The sequence below is a fragment of the Lepidochelys kempii genome, chromosome 6 (assembly GCF_965140265.1).
Source record: "Lepidochelys kempii isolate rLepKem1 chromosome 6, rLepKem1.hap2, whole genome shotgun sequence".
Lineage (NCBI taxonomy): Eukaryota > Metazoa > Chordata > Testudines > Cheloniidae > Lepidochelys > Lepidochelys kempii.
Window position 1 is genome coordinate 64,462,259 of NC_133261.1, and position 26,014 is coordinate 64,488,272.

Genomic DNA, 26,014 nt, shown 5'->3' on the forward strand with positions numbered 1-26,014 from the left:
TGCCAGTAATTGATATACATTCTGTAATTTGCAATTTGCAATGTTGTAGTAATGTGTAATGACAGAATTTGGCAATATAAGGTGCACACAAATTGCTCCCTTAAACTTTTTGTACCTTTTGAATCATTCAGGGGCTGAGGTAAGCACTTCTAGTGACCTTGTTCTCTGAAAACATCCACTCAATGTGCATCGGCAGTCAAAAAAGTGAACAGAATGCTGGGAATAATTAAGAAAGGGATAGATAAGATGACAGAAAATATCATGTTGCCTCTATATAAATCCATTGTACACCCCCACATCTTGAATACTGTGTGCAAATGTGTCTCCCCATCTCAAAAAATATATATTGGAATTGGAAAAGGTTCAGAAAAGGGCAACAAAATGATTAGGGGTATGGAATGGCTTCCGTATGAGGAGAGATTAATAAGACTGGGACTTTTCAGCTTGGAAAAGAGCCGGCTAAGGGGAGATATGATTGAGGTCTATAAAATCATGACTGGTGTAGAGAAAGTAGATAAGAAAGTGTTGTTTACTACTTCTCATAACACAAGAACTAGGGGTCACCAGACGAAGTTAATAGGCAGCAGGTTTAAAACAAATAAAAGGAAGTATTTCTTCAGACAACGCACAGTCAACCTGTGGAACTCCTTGCCAGAGGATGTTGTGAAGGCCAAGATCATAACAGGGTTAAAAAAAGAACTAGATAAATTCATGGAGGATAGGTCCATCAATGGCTGTTAGCCAGGATGGGCAGGAATGGTGTCCTTAGCCTCTGTTTGCCAGAAGGTGGGAATGAGCGACAGGAGATGGATCACTTGATGATTACCTGTTCTGTTCATTCCCTCTGGGGCACCTGGCACTGGCCACTGTCGGAAGACAGGATACTGGGCTAGATGGACCTTTGGTCTGATCCAGTAGGGCCGTTCTTATGTTCTTGTCTCAACCCATAAATATCTTAAATAGATTGATAACAAGTTGCTCAAGATCCATCTACCTTCTTATACTGTGCCCATCACTTAAGTATCCAAATGCCTGCTCTCCTTAACCCCTGCACACCTCACAAAGTATGTAGGAGCCCTCCTTCAACCCTTGCATTTTTTTAAGCTGCCAAGGTGCTAAGGGAGGCCTCCTAAGCACTTTAAATTGCATAGGAACGCACAATATATTTGACTAGATTCTATGCACTTGAAGTAAGTTAAAAACCCTACTACTCGGTATGTAATTTTCAAATGCTCAGAGCTCAATCAAGTCCAAACCAATTTTCTCTGGATCACTGACAGTCACTTCTACTCAGTAAGGGCCATTTCCATGCCAAATTTCAAATTTCAACTCAGACATTGTGGTTGTAGAGCTGTACAAATAAGAAGATTGCAAAAATTCTTTTATCACAGGGGAAAGTATATTTTTCCACTCTTCATAATTCAACATGACTGAACTGTTTTTGCTCAAACTTAAAAAGAAATCACCTTTGAAGCATGAAAGTAATAAGTGAAAATGGGCTGGAATGAAAACAGTATTGCAACTTAAACTGTAGTGGTTTCTGCTTCAGTAAATGCTTATATAACAGCGTTGGGGCTGTGACCTTAGAGACATGAAAGAGACCTGTTTTCTTTCTGCTCCAGGTGTAGACTGATGCACAGATTATCTCCATAGAAGTGCTCAAGAGGGTATCTTGTGAATTTATTTTGTCCCTCATTGAATTAATGAAGGTTTTTTCAGATGTGGGTATTGATACCTGTGTTGATAACTGGCCATAAGGGGGTCATGTTGCACAATCCTGCCTGAAAGTGATCATCACTGTGGCTTAGACTGCATTAGGAAAAAAGAGCATTAGGAAAAAAGAGCAATGTTTCATGGCTGGCTAAAGATGAAACAGCTGCTCTTTGGGCAGATAGAACTAGTACTGAGTCAGATGGGATCTTGAGACTATGCAGATGTCCTCAATAGTGGATGAGCACTTAATTCCTGAAAATACTTCTCTCTGTCTAGCAGTAACTGTGGTTACTCACCTGGGTTAAATCAATGCTTTTCATCCAGATTTTAGTTTCCTCCAGACACTGGGACAGTTGGTGAATTCAACACTATAAATGTTTGAGAAGGAGATTGCAGAGCTACCTTTTATCAGATTATTGATGACACTGGAGCCACTGGTATCTCCCAGGCTCCACTGTGATTATGAATGAGAGGTGACAGGAGTGAGCTATGAAGGATTGTATAAGTGAGCACTCAGGGATAAGGAAAAAATACCTGTCATGGTTCTGGGATCTGTCTAAGAGGAATGAGCAAAACCAGCTTAATGTGGCTCTACATCATGCTGAGTTCCTGTAAGTGAGTTAGAAGTACCTCATGATCAGTATAAAAGGCTGCTGATAGATTTAATAACATTATCTGGGATGCTTGTCTTTTTCCTTCAGCCATAAAGTGACTGTCATTCAGCTTGACCAATACATTCTCCAGGCCATACCTTCACCTGAAGGAGGGCTTTTAGATATTAGCAGAGATTAGGTTTTGCTGGAATTGGCTAGCTACTATCTTTGACCTTGCTTAAGATTAAAGAGATTAAAGACAAGTGGTGGCTACTGAGTCAGTGGGAGTTTTGCTTGAGTTAAGAGACTAAGTTATGAATTCTGCGTCACAGAGTTACAGAATTTAGGACCAGAAGTCATTGATATTCATTTTTGGTCTTTATCTGCATGCACAAAGTGCTGCTGCAGTAGCAAATGATGGGTCCATTTTGTGCCAAAGGCATAAATTTTCTAAGGTGGGCTCAGAGAATGCTCTTTTGGACATGAATACAGATGTACAGTTTTGGAAAATTATTTAAACGTTTTGTAAATCTTTAGGGCCACTTTCCGGTTGGGTTAATTATCACATTGCCTAATGCCCTAATGCAGGTACTTACAGTACATTAAATCTGTGCATTATAGTACTGACTACATGACATGCTGAAGTACATGTCTTCAAAAGAGACACCTATTAGCTTAGACTGGAATTGCACTTGGAATCTGCTCTACAGCAGTAGGCTGGCCTTGGCTGCATTGCTGCTCCAGGGTAATTATATTATATTGTCAGTATTGCACTCCTAAACGTTAAAAAATCACGAGTCGGGCCCCAGAAAATCATGAGACTGGCTTGAAATCATGAAATTTATGAAAGAAAATATAGGGCTCTTTTTATTTGCCTTCTAGGTTTTGAATCTTTAGGGAGCACTTGGGTCACTTTTTCAGGCTTTTCTTCACAAGCATAGTAAAACATTGGTTTTTATTTAAAGTAATCTCCAAAACAGCAAAAGTTGAGATTTTCACTTAATCACTTGACTGCAGGACCCGGGGCTTTAAGAAAAACACCAGATATCATGAGACTTTCAACAAAATCTCAAGAGTTGGCAAGACTGCAACTCTTCTTTGTTTAGTATTAATATAGGTGTTAGTATAAGTCTATCCGCATTCTATTGCTGCTGCTTAATTATGGAGGTGAAGCTTACAAAGAGTTCAGGTCCCAGTCTACAGTACTCTGTATTAAGTCAAGTGATCCTGCAACCTTTAATCTCTCTGATCTGCACCTCCTCTATTAAAATGAGCACCCCGGTGAGCAACATACTAGAAGTTCTTGGGCCGTGGCACAGTTGACCTGAATGTTGCACTTGGGATACTTTTGCTTTTAGACAGTTGGTTCAAGCCTGGGAGAAGTTCTCACAAAGCATGTTTCTTGGAGCATGTTTCTTCCCCGTTGGTGTGGGTAAAGCTTTTACTGTTTTCCTTCCCATTCCTCTTATACTACGCAACAGCAATTGTGGTTTGAAATTTGGAATTTGAATACATGAATCATGAGAGGATGTCAGTGGTATCTTCTACAGCCAAATCTTGTCCTAGCTTTTTGAGTGCCAGAGGCAAATGACTTACACTGTTCTGGCTCTGACATCTTTTTCCAAATCACCAGTGGTGTTTAGGTTAGAAATTAATCATAACTGAAATTTTGTGTTCAAATATCAGAACTTTTGACCAAATCGTTTGAGCAGAAATTTGGTTGTGGCTATTTGAATGTTTAATCCCCTGGGTAACTCTGAAGGAGAATTATCTCCTCAAGACCTTGCCTTCTCCTCCATTAATCTCCCCCCCCTCACAACCCCCCCCCCCAAAACCCTGTTCAGATGTGCCTGGGAAAATAACATATAATGTACTGAAAAAGAAAAGTGCATTTTTTTAAAAGTACAGACACATTAAATACTGTTGTAGTTCTGAAATCTCTATTATCAGGATGGACTCTTGATTTCAAAACCAAGCTTAAAAAAAGACAAACTCATGGACTTTAAGGCCAGAAGGCCATCATAATCATCTAGTTTGACCTCCTGCGTATTGCAGGCCACAGAACCTCACCCACTCACTCCTGTAATAGACCCACAACCTCTGGCTGAGTTACAGAAGTCCTTAAATCATGATTTAAAGATTTCAAGTTACAGAGAATCCGCCATTTACACTAGTTTAAACGTGCAAGTGACCTGTACCCCATGCGGCAAAGGAAGGTGAAAAAACCCCCAAAGTCTCTGCCAATAATCTGGAAAAGAAAAACAAGCTTTCCTGCTTTTTCAGGTCCCAAACAATTTCTCAGTTTGGAATGAATTAGTCCAAAGGAAGAAAATATTCTTTCTACACTGGCAGAAGAAGCTACCGCTGTTAAAAGTGAGATTATCACCTCAACCGTCTCTGAATCCAAGTGCTTAAGTGACTTCCACCAGTTCACTGGTGTGACTTTCTTTAAAACAGCATCAGCAAACATATATTTCTTGAATGGTTCACCCTTAGCTCTGAAGTTTATTATAGTTGGCATTATGGAGGGATGATTGCTGGATGTCCATGTCATAGCCAACTCCTCTTCTTCAGCAGTTAAGGTTTGACCCTGGTACCGAGTATTGAGAATATTTGCAAGAAAACGAGCTGGAGATCGTGTTTGTCCCATTCATTTTTTTAATGCTTGTAATTTAACTCTGTCATTGCATATTTCTCTTTTTGAGATCTCACTCAGTTCCTTCCAGATTTCAACAGGGTCAGCAATAAAACAGCTATTTCCCTTCATTTTGTTCAAGGCTACAGAAATAGGTTTCAGGGTACTCAGCATGGTTCAACATTTCTCTTAAGCCCAGTGCTGAAAACTTTGGCTGTTACAGTGTGTGGCAGGGCAGGGGTAAAACCCCCTTTAAAGCCCTGCCAAAATGCTGGCTGCAGATGGCTGTCTGGTCAAAAGGCCAGGTAGGGAGACATGGGTATGCAGCTGTAAGCCCTAATGAGGGCTAGCTCAGAGCAACAAGCTGGGCCGAGTGGGAACAGCTGGGCTAAGGACTGGGACGGCTATAAAAGCCCTGGGAAAGCCTCAGTGAGGGGGTGGACTGGGAGGAGACAGGAAGGTTGTTTCCCTGTCTTCTTACCTACTGGAAGGAACCTCAAGGGCCAGAAGACCCTGGGAGGGGTCTTGATGTGATTGTTGTTGGGGGAATCCAGGACTGCACAAGAACACTGTAAATAGAGACACAAAGGTGAAACCACTGAAGAAGGTGGTGGGACTCTTTATTGTATGAGCCTAAACACAGGGTGCAGACACAAAAGTGGGAGTGCCGGCACAGACCCTGTGACACAGTGCCATCTATTTTTTCCCGATTTTGTTCACAACTTGTCATCAGATTAGGCCAGTTCTTGATTCAGTGCTCAAAACAGTCCACTGCTGAATTCTATCGCACGTCTTGTGGGAGAGTTAGCTTGGTTCCTCCCACTTTTTTCAGAGCAGCTGCTGCAAAGTGGTTGTTATGGAAGTATTTTGCCATTTCAACAACATTAGCCTTTATTTCTGGAACACTGAAGTCTTTGGCTAGGGGGTGCATCAAATGAGCACTGCAACCATATGTAATTAGCTTGAGACTCTCTTCTAAATTTCTTCTCATCTTGGATACATCTGTAGCATTGTCTGTGACCAAGCTGCATAGTAGTCATATGAATTTTTTTTCACAGTTTGTTATAGCTTTTACTGCTACTTCTTGTAAGTATTCTGCTGTGTGTGCATTTCCTGATGTATCAATTGTTTCTGTAAGGAAGACATTCCTTTCTTCTGTTGACACACACGCACATACAACAGGATCATTGTGGACATTGCTCCACCCATCAAGATTCAGGTTAACAATTTCACCCTCTAGACCTTTTGCACATTGCTCAATTTCTCTTTCATACACTTTATCTAGCAATTTGCCTGCGACATATGCTCTGTTTGGGTGGACTGTATCCTGGTCTTAATGACTGAACCATGTTAATGAAGTGTGGGTTCTCCGTCATATGGAAAGGAGAGTTTGCTGCATAAACAAACTGGGCAATTTTTTCATCAATTACCTCTTTTTGTAATCTACTGCTTCTTATCACAAACTTATCTATGGTTGTTTCTGGATGATGGAGTTTTGCCACAGGTGGTATACTGTGGCTATGTGACCTACATGATGTGACTGAAACACTATAATTGGCAGATAACTCTGAAACTATAGAAAGTGATGGTGATCTTGAAGGTGGATAGTCTTCACAATCCTGTATGTTGAGGATGGATTCTCCTATACAAAATAAGTCAATGCAATTATTTAATTATTATTACCATACTGCTCATTTAGTATTACTCATTGCATTCACTGACACTCAGTACTACTTTAAAGGTCAAATTGTAAAAGGAAGATCTGCTTATTTCAGCTATTTATTTTTTATCACAGCTGCATCTAAAATGATAGTACCATAGAGTAACAACTATATTTTTTGCTCAAACATGAGAATTCAAGAATGGTCCAGAAGGAAGGCAGGCAATCCTTAAGAAAGAAGTATGAAACACAAAAGTTTACCAACCTGAAGATCCTGCATGTTCAGACATGTTCCTTTCATCATCTTCAACGCAGCGTCCTCCTAAGAAGGAACACTTCTCATGATGTTGTTTCATTTGGGCAACCAGGCCTTGCATTTCTTTGTTGCACTGTTTGCATTTTGCATGTATGCCTGTCTTACCCGCAGGTAGAGGAACTTCATTAAAATATTCCCAAACTGGGTCTCTTTTATGGCCTGCTGCCAATATGGGTTTTCCCTTCTAGTGAGAGAATGGTATATAATAGATCTCAAATCAATGAAGACTACACTCAGAAGGACCTCAAGACTTCTGGAATATGCTGCTCAAACAGTTTCACTTTTGTTTCTACTGCCTGTCCCTCCCTTCCCACATTTATCTCCAGGCTTCTTCTCCTTGTCCAGATCTATTCCGCCCCCAACAATCTTTCTATTCATTGAACTTTTTGAAACTTTGCACTTTTAGAGAGAGGTACGGGATTGACTCTGTGTAGACAAATTTGCAGAGGGACAATAGGGTTGATGTCTGTTATTTCTCACCTCTATATATTATTTATTTATTTTAAAACATTTTTGCTGTTAACAAGCACGTTATCTCTGGAGACACAAATCCACAGTTTGAGAACTGCAAAACTAAGCATCTCTGATGGTATCTTCTAGATTGAGCACTGAGTCCCATTGGGTAGATAGAAAGATTAAACTAAATAATCTATACAGAAGCTCCTGGAACCCCATAAGATTGGGTCCCTAATCCATGAACTATTGGAACTCCTTTACAAAACTTCTCTTAAACATTATATGACTATATTGTCTCATTAGAATTTATAATCCCTCTTCCATGATGAGATATCTTTGAGCTATAATGTATCTTAATTAAAACTATCTTTAGATAGGTTTTTTCCACAAAAAGCATTTTATCAAAAAAATCCAGTTTAAATAAAAAAAATCTGATTTTTTTTTAAAACCATTGATTTTTATCCACCCTGATTTTAACCTATTATGCATCCCTATTTCTTTAGACCAGGAGTGTCAAACGTATAGCCCTCTGACCAGATGCAGGCTGCTTGATGTACAGGCTTCCAAAAGTGACCTGAGTGTAACTGATGTAGTGATGTCTGTCTGAAACAGTGACTCGGGTTGTGAACACGTTGACTCCCTTTATAATCTCACTGGAATGTCAGTTCTAAAACTCAGTTATGGAACTTCAGTAACAGCAGTAATTATTTTGTTGCTGATCAATTTAAGAGATGGAAAGACAAAGAGGATAGGAGTGAAGCCCATAGGGGAGAGAACTGGGAGTGGCTGCAGGGAAGGCAATGCAGAGGGAAGAACATAAGAGACTCACGGTGACACAGCAGAGGGAGTGAAATAGAAAAAAGAAGATGGGAAGGAAGTGAAACAAAAGGCAGGAATACCACTAGTCCTGAAGCTGAGTGTATTTTCTCATCGAGTGATACTGAATATGACAATAATGAACAAATAAAAAATGACAAATTTAGTCACCACATAAAGGCCATACCTAACCTTTGTGTAAACTCCTCGCTGATATCAGTGGGAACTGTGTTGTAAATTGAAGAGGGGCGCGTGGAGTCCTAACTGCTTATTCTGACCCAGGGGCTGTAATTAGGCCCTTTTTCCCAATGAGTGTAACACCCCTAGTTTATATGAATACTTTTCTTTTTAGGTAACCGGCCCAGCGGGTTGCGGCAAAACTCAGTTTTGTCTTATGATGAGTGTACTGGCTACTCTGCCTATCAGCATGGGAGGACTAGATGGGGCTGTCATATACATCGACACAGAGTCTGCATTTGGTGCTGAAAGGTAAGAAGTATATGTTCTAAAATAATACTTTCAGTTTCTCTAGCACATTTTATCACACAGCCTTAAAATGTTTTCCAAGCTTTAATTAATTAAGCATCACATCTCTGTGAAGTAGGGAGCTATTTTGCAAATGGGGAAGCTGAACTGCATAGTCTGTGACTTCTGATATATTCACTGTACATTGCCCCATAATATATCATAAAGTTTGCAACTAAAAAACTACATGTCCAATTTTTTTCATTTTGCATATTAGTTTCTGGAGTTAGCAGGGAAATTTTTGGGAGGCAGAGTTTCACAAAATGAATCTTTTGAATACAGGAGAGATCTTAGATCTTCTAGATAAGAGGTTTCAGGAACTTGGCCTGTGTACTGGATGTGCTGCTGTTGATGTATTTCATGTGGCCTGACTCTTCAGCATCTGAAGTATGTGTATTTATGTGACTCAGATCTCCAGCATCTCAAGTTTTCATTTAAAAGAAAAAAGGAAAAAGTGTGACCTAGATACGTCTTGGTGCCAACTGGCAGAAGGCACAGGGAATGCACAGGGGTTTACAGGGATCTATGGGCCAGATATGTGCATAATTGTTCACCAAAGCGTGGTATGTGCAGTCTCTACTGAGAGCCAATAGCCCACTGGTTGACATAATCATTGTGAAATGTATATATAGATAATATTTAAGGCATATGTATCTATATTAAAATCTATGTTCTTAGGATGTTGGCATTAAGGCAGGTCACATACCTCAGAAAATTCCTTTCAGTCAGGAGGCAGCAGTCACCTATCTCCTTGTCTGGTCATTTCTGTGTATTGTATGCATCACAATATAGGCCTAATTGCATATTGAGCCACAGGCAAGAGAGGAGAGTGTGAAATTGATAGGAGAGGAAATTGACAAAGGATTGTTAGGGTCTATGTCTGGGTACAAGGAAACACACAGGATCCTTCACCTAGGAGGCAAGCTGACAGTGTGTCTGTCTCATGAAAGGAGGGTCACAACTAATCTGTCTGTGAAATGTTGCAACGGTATTGGGAGAGTAATATTCTGCAAGACAGGAGAGTATCTTATTAATTAAGTCTAGGTCTAGAATGCATGCTATGATTTTGTTTTATATGTAACTGTTTCCAATGCTCCTACTTACTATTACTTGAATCTCTATGCTTTATTAAATAAACTCATACTTGATTTCACTAAAAAAAAATCTAAGTGGTGTGTGTTAAACGGAGCAGTGATCTGAGGTGGAACTGGTAAGATGGGGTGTACTGGTTTTTTTGGAAGCAGCAAATCTGTGAACACTGCACGTGTCCAGTAGACCTGGGGCTGAACACTCCAGGGAGGCGCTTGGAGGGCTTGAGGATAGGCACACTCTAATCATTAACCTATAGAGAGAGAGCAAGGCCTAGAAGGGAGTGCTCATGTTGCCAGTGGCCAGTGGAGTAAGGAGCTGACCCATGGCAGGGACAGGTGGTAGCAAAGTGCCTCTCAACTCTGGGTACTCCCAGGAAGTGTCACAGTAAAGTTCTATCCCCCATGGTTGTCAGGTTAACCTTGCAGATGTTTGAAATTAGTGCAAACTGATGCAGTGTTGTCTTTCTGAGTTGACAGATGGTCTGAAATAGTTGTACTGAAAAGTATAAATTCCACTGCCTCTATTAATATTAATGTGCTAACTTGGATGATGACCAGTTGCATATAAGCACTGACTTTCATTGCAGATCATCCTGTCGGAGGGTGGGAAATGGGGTGGGAATGAAGCCCAGTGCAGGCTGCAGTTGCTGTAGTGATGCAAATGCAGAATGAAGAAAGGAAAAATGGGACACACATACACACACACACAGATATGGAAGTGGGAAAGAAAGAGAGAGGAGGATGGGGAAGGGAGAGAAACCCTTCAGAAATAGCAGTGTTTCTAAATGTGAGAATATAATTTCCACTCACCAATGCTAAATGTGATTTAACAGAGACTAATGGTATTTAAAAGTTTTGTTTTACTACAGACAGGCCATAATCTACATTTGATCTTTGATCAAACCTCACATTGACATGCATGGAAAATCCACAGAGAGCTGAAGATCATATGTAGTACTGAGTTTAAATATGTACCATCATAACAGTGGAATTCAGTCCTTTCCAAAATTCACTTTAACATAACTGTTCTAGAAATGTCAGGTGAAAAAGGGCAAATATCAAGTGTATTTAATAATAATTTTTAACAAATAGATAAGCAGGGAAAACCTTTCCTGTCATTCTTTATCTAGACAAAAATTCACTGTATCAGAAAGTCAAGGATAATGTTCATAGCCCTGCTGTATTTTAGGAATAGGGGAAATGGAAGTATATACTGCATCTGCTGTGCCACAGGCTTTGGTCCATGCTTCATGAAAAAGACACTCGTAGGCAGTTGGCTAACTCCCCCACCCTCGCCCCTTTGAGACATTCTTTTTGTCTTTCTGGTTAGGAATTGATCAGATGGTGTGAAAGACTTAGTTCAGGCACCGCCCCCACAGTGTTGCAACTTTCTCACAGGGGTGGGAAAAAACACCTCCCTGAGCACTGCAAGTTTCAGTGCTGTAAAGTGGCACTGTAGACAGTGCACCAGCGCTTGGAGCCACTCCCCTTCTGGAGCTCTGTCCCCGTGCTGGTGCCGCGACTACATGGTAGTGCATGGCAGGCTGGGGTGTAAATCTACAGTGCATAGTTTGCTGCCCACAACTGACCATGATGTAGGCCATATTACTATGCAGTAAAAGTTAGTGCACTTTGACTTACTACTGTTTAAACAAAGTGCACTAGGGAGCTTTTAGTGCATGGTAGAAAAGTCCACTTGCAGGTTTGTGGGCTGTAGATTTACACCCCAGCTTGTGGAGTACTAACTCTCTGGGTGGCCAACCCTTAACTTACTCCTGGGGGAATTCTGCGGGACTGTGTGCCTGCAGAAAATGCCCCTCCCACCACACAATTCCTGTGCTTCCCTGCAGAAAATGGCAGGGAAGCAAAGGGAAGCCACGTGGGGGGATGATCATGGGTGCCGTTTTGGGGGGGATTGCCTCCCCCAAACAGAGGTGAGGCTAGGGGGCGTACACAAGGTTATGTGCCACTGTCCCCCCCTCATTTCTGTAAGTGCAGAGCTGCCCAGCTGAAGGAGGCTGAGTCTAAGGGATACTGAACTGGAGCTGAACGCCGCCTCCTGGGTCCTAGTGCCAGTCATACACTTCTTCTGTGTGCTGAGAGCCTTCCTATTTTCTGTGCAACAGTGAGTGACTGTGGTGGGGCTGGATAAGGGAGGGTGGGGGAAATGGGAGAAGTGGGGGTGAGGGGCTCGGGGGAAGAGGCAGTGGGGAAGGAAGGGGAGGTGGAATAGGGAAGGGAAATGTGGGAGTGAGGGGAGGGTGATGGGGCAGTGGGTGAGGGGAATGAAATAGGGAAGAAAAGGGGCTAGGGGGAAGTGGGAGCCTGGCATGCAGCATCCCCTCGGCAGCAGTTGGGGCTCCCCTGTTAAGCAGGCCCATCAAACCCTAACCCTGACAAACCCTACCCCCGTAAATCTGGACCCCTCCCACTAAGCCCCCCACACCCAGACCCTGCTGATGAGCGCCATCTCCCCACATCCAGACTCTCACTGCTGAGCCCCAACCACCTTCACCTGGATCCCCTGCAGAGTTCCATTGCCCTGGCATCCAGGATTGGATACCTAAGCAATGCACTGTTGCAAGCTTCTTCAGCAGTTTGTATAATTTAAAATCATAATTTAAATAATAATAAAATCTTAATAAATAATAAACAATAATAAATCATAATAAAAATCCATATCAATGCAATGGATATACTGCATCTTCATCAACAAGCTGTCACTAGAACAGGTAGGTGAAAACATCTCTGTTAATACAGTAAACTGAAGTTGTTTTCAGTTACGTTCTTATTTTTTTGTAGCAGTTCAGTACAAAAGTAACCAGTTAGTGACTGAGGAATCTGTACTATATTTGTCTACTGAGTGTATGAAAAGCATGTTCTCTGTTTGTTCTTTCTTTATCTATGTTTATGGTTTGTGAAAAACACTGGATAAAATCACTGGAAACCAAAGCCAAAGGCATTGTGAGGTTTTCCACCCTGTCTGGGTAAAATGCCTCAACCCTGGTCTTCAGGGAATACAATTAAGCTCCTTTCAGTCCTTGGCCTCTCATAATGAATAGTAATCCTTAGCTCTTACAGAACTTTGCACCTACACTGTGCTGTGCAAACATTAACTACATCTCCCTGAAATTGCCAGTACAGATGTCATTTTAGATTAATCATACTGGTGTTTTTTGTGATGTGGACACCTGTCCTTTAGGAGGTGGATTGAAGCCAGCAAATCTTTCATCCAGACCACTCACTGAATGGCTGCCATATGATAACATCACTCCTTATGAAGAGTGTCCTATCCAGAGTAAGAAAATAGTGGTGTTTTAGAACCAATGTACATGTTAGCAAATATATTTTAATGTTTGTAGCCATCACTTAACACCTTCTGTCGAAGCGCTGAACACCTTTAAAATGTATTAGGCAATGTGAAAAAAACAATGCTTTTACCCTGCTCTAGACAGGGCCTTGGGTTAATAATGAGTTGAACAAGACCCCGAAGCTCTGTTCCACTTTGACAAACAGAAGAGTGCGGGGAGGGATGCCCTCTCTTGAGAGGGAGGCCAGTATGTCAGGTAGTTGAGTGAAATTTCCCCTTTTGACCAATATTCCTTTGGTCTTCCCTGGGTTGAATTTGAGCTGCTTCTCATCCAGGTGTTGATCTCCTGTTGGCCTTGTGATATCCTTGTTATGGCATGGTTGCATATGTGAAAAATGAGTTGTTCATCCAGGAGTCATGGACATGTTTTTTGCAATGAAGCCTGTGCCTTCTCATCAGCTTTCAAACTGTAAATGAGAGTAACTCATGTGCCGAAGGAGGTGAGGCAGGATGGATAAAAATAAAAAGTATTTGTTTGATTTAAATTGGATATCTTTTATGGATTTGATTGAATTAGATACATTTTAAAAATCTATTTAAAATTAAATTTGAAATTATGATAATTTGTTAAGGTCTAAATTTACTATAATCTTTTAAAACCAAGTAATTGAAATAAAAAAATAGACAAGCAGTACATGTTTGCTGTCCAAGTTGTAAAGAAAGTCAGACCCCTGACTGGTGAAAGTCACTGGCTAAAAACCTGGAACCAGAGTTTGTTGAATGCCAAACCAGCTTTTGACAGCAGTAGCTTTTTTTTTGTAGGTACAAAGAGAATATTTTCTTCGTGCCAGTTTATTCAGCTAGATCAGTTGAATGACTAGTTCATTCAAAGTTCAGAAACCGATTGGGAGCTGAAAAAGCAGGAACGCTTGTTTTCCTCTTCCAGTCTATGAATTAAAATGAGGTGTGAGAGAATGAGATTTACTGGTTCTAAAATCTTGAAAGACATTGTGACTACAATCAATTCAATTCACTAATTACAGATAACGTTATCTTTGTTTAATAAATTAGTTCATTTTAAAAGCAAAACATGTTTTTATAAACTACTTTTTCCCTTAGGTATCCAGCACATCTAAGATAGTTTTAACTAATAAAAATAATTTTACAGTGCTGGTTTTGTGCATTTTTAAATAAATTCATATTTTCAGCCAAAGGCAGCTAATCACAAATCACGAGTAAAAAAAAAATCATTTTGTAAATAAGAAATGAATCAGTCATTGTTTTCTAATATAAAAATTAAGAATCTGAATACATGTACCTTAAGCTATAAAAAAATTAATTAAACATTTATAGATATAGTGTATCCTCCTGGTAAGCAAAAAGAAGTACTAAATTATACCAACCATTGAGAAACAAACTTTCTTTAAGAAAATAACTAAAAAGTACAAATGCAAAATAAGTTAAAATTGATTATTTAAACCAAGGTATCCTGCTTGCTGATTTAAATCATGATTAAAATTGGTGACTTCATTCACTTTGATTTAACTCCATCATACCTAAAATGAACTAGGAAAAGCTAACAGAAGGACTTGCCTTACTTCCTTTTATCTGTTGTTTTTTCACGCTACTTCCCCCTCAGCACTCAGCTTGCATCAATTTGGAGTTCAGTTGTGGTGCAGAGTGAGTAAGTTATTATTGAACATTGTTACAGTGCTCGAAATGTGCTGTGCAATATACTGGGCTTAATTGAAAGACAAGGTCTCTGCCCTGAAGAGTTAGCTCTGATCTTCTAGATGCAGCAAGTAGTCTTAGTAGTACATAGAGGAAGGAGATTAATGAGAAGGTTATGTTAGTAAGATTACACTGTTAGTCAAGATGTGAAAATGCCTAACCTAATGGTTCAATTAAGAGTTTATTTTTAAATAAAGTAAGCACAAATTATAATGAAAAGTAACATACATTTCCAAAATAGCTTCAGTTTTAATAATATTGTGATTTCTTGTAAAACAGAGGAACACATTTTATAATATGATTTTTATCTCAACGGTGCAGTGTTTGGGAAAAAAATATCACCCACCAGATGTCACTCTCTTCATACATACAGTATGGAGTGTAAATACTACCGAGCAAAGTTAAACAGTTTCTCTTCCTTGTTCATTTTGAACATTGCAAAACAATTTACAATAATCATAGGGATAAAAATTTTTAAACACCAGTGCCTAAAGTTAGGCTCCTAAATCCGTATTTAGGTACCTAGATAAATGTGGCCTGATTTTTTTTTCTGTGGCTGATAATAGCCCACCTTAATTAATTGGTCTCCTTACAGTTGGTATGGCAACACCCATTTTTTCATGTTCTCTGTGTGAATCTATATCTTCCTACTGTATTTTCTACTGCATGCATGTGATGAAGTGGGTTTTCGCCCATGAAAGCTTATGCCCAAATAAATTTGTTAGTCTCTAAGGTGCCACAAGTACTCCTCAGTTTTTGTTTTCGTTTTGCTGATACAGACTAACACGGCTACCACTCCGAAAGGTGTTTGAGTCCTTCCAACTTGCACTGACTTCAGTGCAATTTGTGGGAGCTCAGCATTTCTAAAAATCATGCCACTTCCACCTCTGTACCTGAGTAATTTTAAGCACCTGAATTTGAAAATGTTGGCCTTTGAAGACTGAGAATTATTTAGTTTCAGAGTTGTGATTGTGGGTTTTTGTTTTTTTTCCAGACCCTGGGTTTTGAATATAATAATGTTTGGGACCAGGTGAAAAACATTCATTGTGCTCTGGATTTTTTGGTTTGATCCATTAATGAGATGCACTTACTAGCATGGCAATAAGCAACTGCAAATCTTAATAATGACAACTAATGGACTGGATGGGTCAGGGACTTGCTAATGGGGTATAGAATATTTCATCTCTAGGCCACTCATTTAAATCAGTCAGTAGTATCTCAAAGTTGCTGTCATTTAAAAACTGTTAAGTGACCTATATCGGTGTTTCTTAACAACCGGTCCATGGACTGGCACTGCTCCCTGAGATCTCCCTGACACAGGTTAGGAAGGCAGCAAGCCGATCTTGGTATCAGAAAGATTGAAAAACACTGACCTATGTGAAGCGAGGTGATGGTGAAAGACCTGTCTTAGTGACCCATCACAACCTCCTGCCAGCCATCTCGGGTAACCTCTTGGTTGGTTAACTATATTGTGTCTGTTTTGTGGTTAAACGGAATATTTTATTTGCTGGAGCTGTCCATCTAATGATCTTTCACTGTGGCCTGAAAAATAAATTTCCCTTTTCTGCTTTAGGCTTTCACATGTCTTTTTAAAAATTGGGTAAGTGGCAAAATCAGAGAATTGTCCATTTGAGAAATTTTCATGCTGAAGCAAACTTTTAAAACAGCACATAAATGAAAAACCATTTGACTTGGTCAAGAACTCTCTCCTTATCTGTGCTGCTGTTACCAATTTGCATTTGAATCATGATATCTTCCTCCCAGCTCCACCGTTTTGTCCACTGGATGTTGCAGTGATGTCATAAGCCTGTATATATGACATCAGCTTATTGCCAAAGAAATTTCTGTGATGACACAAACTCAGCTTTATGACCTCACTACAGGGTTGAGGCAGAAGAGAAGATGATCTGGGATCATCAATACCCGTATTTAAATGCAAATATCATTGATAATCAGAACTATAGCAATAATACTTTGCACTTTAGTAGTGACTTTTATACAAGAATCTTAAAGTACATTTCATTCAGGCCTGGTCTGCACTACAGAGTTAGGTCGATGCAAGGCAATTAACGTTGACCTAACTATGTAAGTGTCTAAAATTTTGCTCCTGCCAATGTAATTGCCCCACTACACCAACTTAATAACTCCACATCCACGAGAGGTGTAGAGTCAAAGTCGATGTAGTTAGGTCACTGCAGTGTCAGTGTAGACCAGGGGCAGGCAAACTTTTTGGCCTGTGGGCCACATCGGGTTTCCAAAATTGTATGGAGGGCGAGTTAGGGGAGGCTGTGTCTCCCCAAACAGCCAGGCGTGGTCCGGCCCCCGCCTCCTATCTGGGCCCCCCAGGACTCCTGCCCCATCCACCACCCTCTGCTCCCTGTCCCCTGACCACCCCCAGACCTCCCACTCCGACTGTCCCCTGATGCCCCATCCAACCCCCCCCGTCATTCCTGACTGCCTCCCGGGGACCCCTGCCCCATCCAACCCCCCCTGTTCCCTGCCCTCTGACCACCCTGACCCCTATCCACACCCCCAACCCCTGACCACAGCCCCTGAACTCCCCTGTCCTCTATCCAACCCCCCCTGCTCCCTGCCCCCTTACCGTGCTGCCTGGAGCACCGGTGGCTGGTGGTGCTACAGTCACGCCGCCCAGAGCACCGGGTCAGGCCGCGGCTCTGCAGCTGTGCTGTCTGGCTGCCCAGAGCGTTGCGCCGGTGGTGCAGCGCGCTGAGGCTGCAGGGGAGGGGGAACAGCATGGGAGGGACTGGGGACTAGCGTCCCAGGCCAGGAGCTCAGGGGCTGGGCAGGAGTGTCCCACGCGCTGGATGTGGCCCATGGGCCGTAGTTTGCCCACCTCTGGTGTAGACACTAAGTTGCTTACATTGACTGTTACTGACTTTCAGAAGCCATTCCACCATGCCCCTCACTGACAGTACAATCGATTCAAGCGTTTCTGGTGAAGAGACACATCGCTTACACAAGGAGCAAAATCTAAACACGTACCAGTGATATAATTACTGTAGCGGCTGTATGCTGACCTAAGTTAGGTTGACTTATTTTTGTAGTGTAGACATGCCGGTAGTAACTAAACCTTACAATTCCCCTTTGACTTAGGGAAATGTTATTACTTTTATTTTATTCATAGAGGAGCTAACACAGAGAAGTGGTGTCTTGCCTAACTTCACTAACGACTCAGTGGCATAACTGGGAATAGAACTGTCATCCCCTGACTTCTAGCACTCCACTCTGGCCGCTTGAATGTGCTTCCTCCTTGGAAAAGGAAGTCAAATTAGCTTAAAATCTACATCTGCTCACTCTTCCTCTATTTAGTTAATCAAATATCTCTTCCTTTGTGTACTTTGAATTTATGGGGGTGGTGGAAATGGTACAGGAAGGTTGCTGTCTTGTTAGCCCAGAATTTGCTGTGATGTGCCTTTTGAATTTTAACAGGTTGGTTGAGATAGCAGAACACCGTTTCCCTAATTATTTTGGCACAGAAGAAAAGTTGTTTTCAATGACCCGTAGCATTCATCTCTATCGGGAGCTCACCTGTGACAGTGTGCTGAAAAGGTATTGTTTGCTTTGGAGTGCAATGAGAAGCCCATCATTGCTGAATGGACTGTAATGAATGTAATGTTTTACATCTCAAGCTTTATGTACAGTAGTTCACTTCTTTGGCCTTTACATTTCAATAACTAGGCAAGTCTGACTAGATAAAATTAGTGCAAAATGACCAACAACCCTGTATCTTGATGCATGTATTTGATCCCCTTTATTCGGAAGGTTTTGAAAAAGCTTTCTGAGATGTCTCGTTTAGCGTATGACCAATTGATATTAATGTTGCTATTTTTATAATGCAGCAAACTCTAATACACAGCCAGCAAAATGTGGTTTGCAGGAATCCCTTCATAATCCTAGATGTAGCTCTGATGGAGTTTGTGCAGCTGATGGGCTCCTGGCTTTCTCTAGCTCAGATTAGGGTAGAGCAAAATCATCGAAGTGCCTCCTAATTATTCCTCCTGAGTATCTTCCTCCCATCCCCACATTATGAGGGAGGAAGAAAAGAAGATGGTGGGATCGTCCTGCAAATAGAGAGAGGAGCCCCACTCATGACTGTCATCCAGGAAAGCTTTTACATGATGATCCTGTGTTGCCATGTTACTTTGTCAACTTGTGATGATACGTTGTCATGAAGACAGGTTATGATGTGGCAAGGACGTTTTGCCATTCTTCTTGTGTGTATCTGCAAACATGTTAGTAGCAGACTACTTGTGTTGTATACTACCTACAGCCCCATCAGAGAGGATGAACTCTTAGCATATTATTAACCAAATATATTTTGACATGTATATTACATTGCAAGTATGTAGAAAGGGACCTGGCCCAGTGGCTGTGGAGGGGACCCACGGTGGTAGAAATGGGATGTTTCTCCTATGTGAGAAATGAGACAGGGCACAACCTCTGTGTATGCATATCTCCGTGATTACCCCCATGACTGCATGGGACAGAGCAGATCCATATTATGTGTCTCCTCCAACCCTCCACTTTGAAGGGGGGACTTTGGGATACAGGAGCTATGGCAGCCTGAGAGCTGTGGTAGTGGTTACGGAGCGGGATTCCTTCCCCCTTCCACATCTCCTTAACCTAGCAACGGTGACTCTTGACAGAGGGGCTTGGCCATATAGAAAGGTTTTAGTATAATTTGGTGTAACAAATTTATGCTTCTAAAATATTTTTTGTGTGTTAATCATAATATTTATACAACTAACATCCCTCTGTCTGATGTTACTGCTTCACCTAAGTCAATACTTATTATTATTATTATCTTTTTTTTAAGGATTGAGACTTTGGAAGAAGAAATCATTTCTAAGAAGGTTAAGCTTGTAATAATTGACTCTGTTGCTTCAGTGGTCAGAAAGGAGTTTGATACGAAACTTCAAGGCAACCTGATGGAGAGAAGTAACTTTCTGGCTAGAGAAGCATCTTTGTTGAAGTACTTGGCTGAGGAATTTTCAATACCAGTAAGTTTTTCCTTTTTTTTTTTTTTTTTTAAAGTCTCTGGCCCACAGTATCATGTCATAAAATTAGAGAAGCATGAAAATGACAGGAAGATAAAAAACAGATGACCATTTTAACAGGGATGGACAAGCCAGTTACCGTAAGCACATCTGTGGAAAAAAAATCATTCTATTTGGGCAGTTCAGTTGGTGACTTTGTTGTGTTTTCCTTAATATTTATTTCAGACTTTAGAGATGACTTTACAAGATTCTTTCTACCATTTCTTTTCAGTGTTTCATTTTCTTTAGCTTTTTGTAAGGCTGTTATCTGTGTTGCTTCAATTTGACTTGGCTCATTTAGTTCCATAACTTCCTTTTGACACTATCGTCTAAACTAGCAGTATTTCCAGTGCTTTTTGGTGAGTCTTACCTGCTGATGGTCCATTTCCTGTCCCTCCTGTTAAATTTTGTGGCGTCTCAAATGGAGGTTGGCTCTTCCAGGCCCAAGTTCTGTGATTGTGAGTTTGGGATCTGGAGCAGCGACCTTCCTTTATGAGTTGAAGTACTCACAGATTTGTGGGAGGAAGGTAGTGACAGTGCACCAGGACACAGGCTTATCAGTAAGCCTAGAGTACCACTCACAAAAAGCTTCAGAACCATACCAGGATTGGGTGAGGTTGATTAAAGTGGTATTACAAGATGTAATGGCTTTGAATGAAAGAAGGGAAAGTTCAGATATAAAGAAAAGCTTTTAATAGTAAGATCAATTTGAGAACGGAAAAAGTTGCCAAGTGATGTCAGAGAGACTCCACCAACAGAAATAGTCGAAGTATAAGAGAGTAAACTGCTGTAGAGACTTTAGAAATGTGAGGTCTTGTCCATCGGTAACTTCTGTGGTTTGTATAGCTGCCCTCTCAGTCAGAGTTATGCATATGTCAGGGGGAGAATCTATCCCTAGCTTAAGAGGAATTGGATTCTGTTTACTCTGTAAAATATCAAGACATTTGGATATCTTGAGAAAATTAAAAAACCCTGCATCTGTGCCTTTAAAAATTGTGTGCAAATGTAGTGTCCCAAATTCCTGCACCCAATGATATTTATAGAGCTAAAAAGAAGCCAGGAAAAATATGAAGTTTGCAAGAAAGTGTGTATTTAATGACACTTTTATTCATATTTAGGGAAAATGTGAAGCAGTTCCCTGGCAAAGAAGAAGATTATAAAGTTTATACTGGAAGATGTTCGTTTCTCTCTCTCATATTTTTTTAAATTTTGATTTTAGTTGTTAAAATGGTAAATTCGAGCTGGCTGTGAGCCATCCAGAGACCATGCTTATGGCCCTGCTTAGAAACAGGGAGACAGAATATTAATATTCATGGAGCTTCTAATGATTTACAGAGACACTGAATGAATGGAAAAGTTAAGGGTTGTGTGCTTATATTATATATTTCATCCTTTGGACTTGTTTAACCCCATATAAACCATTTACAGTTGGTTAAACGAAAACAAAAGTTCACCATTTAAAGTTCTTCAGTGTATCCAAACTGCAGGGTAGTGTTTTGAGGTACGTATTATACCTGCTGTCTGTTGGTCCTTTCTTGATTTCAGGGTTCTGTCCATGTTTACCCATTAGAAACCTTCTGTGCAGAGGTTTAGAATTCCAGCCATAAATTTCTGCCTCTGAGTTAAACTTGATATTTGCAGCTTTGGACCAGGAGAGAATTTAAGTTCACAATTAAAAAAAAAAAATGTAAATGGAGGGTGTCAGAAGTCTTAGAACTATTAATAAAAAAGTTTGCCAAATTGTCATTTGAGCACTAGTAGTCCTCAATACCAGTATTGACTGATCAGTGGCTAATTTACTATTATAATTGCTTTTGAAATCTTGTAAAGAGAGTTGATTTACGATTGTTGAAATATTTGTCCTTAGAAATGGACTAAGTCAGAAAATACACCTCTTCATTGTTTTTACTCCTTATCATATCAATTATTATTGGCTAGTTTTTTGTATCAGTTCACAAGGTGAATGCAGCTGTCCTTTTATTGTCTGAATATGTACAGCACATGTATGGAGTTGCTGGGTTACATTAAAAATGTTTAAATTTGTATTGCACAACAGACAGGAGGGTCCCCTGTAAATTAGCATATTAAGAAGATTGGGTTTTGGATGAGAGGAAGTAGGAGGGGTCAGTAGCACTGTCTGTTAAGGTTGTCTGACACTTAGCATTACAAGACCCTTTTTTCAGTTGCTTTTAACTTTTCTAACTTTATCTGTTTGGACTAAAATTTTCTATTTTGAATGGTTGCCTCAAGCAGAATTTTTTTGGAAATTTCAGCTAAAAAAAGAAAATAAGCTTTTTGTTCATATTTAAAAAAATCTGGTGACTTTTTTTTTTTTTTTTAAAAACAGCTCCAGGTCCACTATGCTTTGGAGTAGGGGTCTGGAATGGCTCAGAACTGTGAATGCCAGTCTCAGGTCAGACTGTCAGAAAACAGGGCGGACACCACAAACCGGTGGCATATTCTATAGTTAGATTTCACCAAGCCAGTAACAAATGTAATTTCCTGGATCACTATATTAGCCTTACCATGGAGACAAGGACAATCCCCCTTAGACTCTCCAGCCTATCTTACCAGCCAGAAAACTGGACTTTGTGATACTAGGTTACTCCCAACTCCAAAGAATTAGTCACTTACCCCAGGTCAATGAATACTTTTGATCTTACATCAAGACAACGCTTACAACCAATTTCTCTAGTAAACTAACTAAAGGTTCATTAGCTAAGAAAAAGAAATGAGAGTTATCGAGGGATTAAAGCAGATAAAATACATTAACAGATAAGTCTAAATTTGTACATCCACAATGATAGTAGAGATGTAGTAATTTGCTAGTTTTCCGTAAGTCTCTCAGAGTTACCCAAAATAACTTTGAGGATCTCTCTCTTGCATCTGGAACACTTTCATTTGAATGTCCAAATAGTTCAGAGATACTAGATCCTTTTTTGAATTCATATTTATAGCTTTTCCACACAGAAAGCAATCTGATAAGTGTCTTTATTCCTCCATGTCCACTTGCTTTGAAAATAGCATTTCCTGTTACAGCCATTAAGTCCTTCATTAGCATTTCCAGGGTTCCATTCCGATATGAAAAAAGAAAAGGAGTACTTGTGGCACCTTAGAGACTAAATAAATTTGTTAGTCTCTAAGGTGCCACAAGTACTCCTTTACTTTTTGCGGATACAGACTAACATGGCTGCTACTCTGATTCCCATTTGATGAATTAATCACAGGGATATACACAATATAAAATGTAATGTAATAGGAAACAAAAATCCATTAGTTTTCATGAAGTTTACACATCAGGTACATTCTTATCTTAACACACATTTGATCTAGAGTTATTTAATTGTCAGGATATACATACTGTAAATGTAATTATAGGGGTATATGCAATGCAAATGTAATGTAATAAGAGACAATTGCTTACTGATAAGTGAATACAGTAACATTAGCATCTCTCTTTTATCTCTATCAGCATATGAGTGAGCTAGTCTGACCGCATACTTAACACTTCTTTGATATTCAGACACAAGTGAGTTGGCCTATGGCTCTGATCTGAGTTGCCACCCTGGTAGACAGCTTCACACTAAGTATAAAATAAAATCCATCAGATGGACACAGACTGACAGGAAGTACAAGGAAACAATGAATGGTCAGCTTGATAGGCAGTGGAATCAGCACACTCGAGGCCTGATCATGGAAAAGGACAGTTTTAAGGGATTTGAAAGAGGATAATGAGGTAACATTGCAGATGTTTATGGGGAGTGCCTTCCAAGCATAAGGACCAGCATTGAAGAAAGCACAAAGGTGCTTGTTTGAAAAGTTAACAAATGGGTGATGGAGGGTGACATCATGGGGATTGTAGCAAAAGTTGACATCTCAATAGTGAATTCAATAAGAGATGATAGGTAGGGTGGGACTATGCAGTAAAGGGCCTTTAAAGTGAAGATGAAGCTTATGGGGGAGTTAGAGGATGGATTCAGGGAGAGGGTGATGTGGCCAAAGCCATGGGGTAGGAAAATTATTTTTGCAGCAGTATTCTGAATGGATATGTGTGGGGCAAGATCGCATTTGTCAAGGCCAGAGAGAAGAATGCTGAAGTAATCAAGACAAAAGATTATGAGAGCCCAGATGAAACATCTTAGAGATGTCTACATCTTGCAGATTCTTTCTGCATAACATAGCCTGGATTTGAGGACCAAGAGAGAGATCCAAGCTGAACAAGATGCCTAGGTTACAGGCCTGAGTGACGGATGTAATGTAATGTAATGTAATGTAATCCAATCCACAGTGATCAAGAAAGGAGATAGAATGGCAGGCTTGGAGCTCTATTTTAGCCATGCTGACCTGAGGGCTAAAAAACCATGAGGAGATGTCAGAGACAGGCTGAGATTTTAGTTTAGACAGAAGGAGACAATTCTGCAGTAGAAAGGTAGATTTCTGAGTTGTGAGCATAGAGATAACAGCTGAATTTGTTTGCAGATTAGATTACCCAGAGATAACATGTAGAGGGAGAAGAGAAGAGGACCAAGAACAGAACCCTGTAGAACCCTTGCAAAAAGTTGGAGGAGGGTGAGAAAGATCCTCTGAAGGACACACTGAAGAAGCTATTAAAGAGGGAGGAGGAGGAGACACAGGAGGGGGAAGAGTCACAGAAGTCAAGAGAGAGGACAAGATTTCAAGAAGGCCATAATTGATGGTGTCAGAGGTGGCTGACAAGTCAAGGATGGGGATGGAGTACTGGTTATGAACTTTAGCTAAGAAGAGGTCACTGGTGACTAGACTCTGCATGCACCATCCCTTGAGAAACTGAGCATGCTCCTATCAGCTCAGGACTAAAGGGTGAAGCCAGAAGTTCCTTGTAGTTGCTGCTCCTGCACTGGGACTGAGAGCAGGGAGCCTGTCTCTCTTGTGCTCTCAGTGATTTCCCTGCTTGCAGCTAGACAGCATGGAGGAGGCAGCTGTCTGATCTGAATGCAGTGGGGACAAAACCAAACTAGGAAAAGGGAAATGAATAGATTAAGACAAGGACGCTGGTGAGACTGAGATGGGAGGGGAAAGGAGGATGGGTCTGAGAGCCAGAATTGATGGTGGTGGAACTGGGGTTGGGAGCTGGAAATGTGGGTGGATGGGGGAAGGGAATGAAGCAGGAACTGGTTGGGCAAGAAAACTGGGAGCCATGGGGAGGGGGACTGGGTCTGGGAGTCGGGGGGGGGGGAATAGTGATTTAATTGATTGGGGTGGGCGGGGGGAGACGGGCATTGAGATTGGAGGAGGAGAAGGGAAGAGACTTGGCCCAGCTGCATAAGGAGACTGGGAGTAGGAACCAGTGTGGCAGGGAGTGGGGAGACGAATCTGGTAAGGAGTTGTGTGCAGAGGGAGAGCTAGGAATGGCTGGGTAAAGAGACTGGGTCAAAAAGTCAGGGAAGGAGGAGATTGGGTCAAAGAGTCATGAAGCAGAGACAAAGATTATATGAGGAGCCCAATGAGGGAGACTGGGATTGTGAACTAGTGGTGGGGGCAGGTAGGGGAGAGAGAGATTGGATGAGGAGCAGGGAGGGGAGAATGGAGACTGGCTGGTCAAGGAGACTTGGAGTGGGATGAAAAGCGTGAGCAGTGGAGACTGGGACTGGGTAGGCAAGGAGAATGGGAGAAGGACAGGGAGCCAGGGGTGGGGAATAGACAGGACTGGGACAGGTTGGAGGGGATGGGGCGGTCAAGCTTGGAGGAAAATAAGCATAATAGTCTGTGTGCTCACTAAAGTGTGCTCCTTTCCAGAGTTGGGAATGGAACACACAGCAAATATCTGTGAAACCCACTGGCAAAATGTGTGTCATTCCCCTCCAGTGTCATTATCAGGTATTCTTTTAGCTCAAGTGGCAGAGGTCTGTGCAGTGGATCTAAAGATTGCAACCCTGCTGATGAACCGTTTGGATGTCAATATGGCACAGTCTTTAATTACATGACCATATATGATTTTTTTCCACAGGATCCCTGCCTCATTTAGTTCACTGGATGGACCTGCTCTGGGGATGAATTGTGGTTATGTAGTGAAGGAATCTCTTATCTGTAGGACCCTTGCCTCATTTGTTGCAGAAGTTGAAAGGTGTGTAG

General features: G+C 41.0%; 1 protein-coding gene across 8 annotated transcripts in view; it reads left to right on the plus strand.

The window, feature by feature from the left end:
* The window catches only part of RAD51B (RAD51 paralog B), a 716,515-nt gene that overhangs the window by 105,297 nt on the left and 585,204 nt on the right, over window positions 1-26,014 (plus strand). For all 8 annotated transcript variants that reach the window (XM_073348429.1, XM_073348426.1, XM_073348430.1 and 5 more), the window contains 3 exons: window positions 8,542-8,678; window positions 18,297-18,416; window positions 19,684-19,867. In XM_073348429.1, coding sequence (XP_073204530.1) covers window positions 8,542-8,678; window positions 18,297-18,416; window positions 19,684-19,867 — 441 coding nt within the window. The remainder of the gene's footprint in view (window positions 1-8,541; window positions 8,679-18,296; window positions 18,417-19,683; window positions 19,868-26,014) is intronic.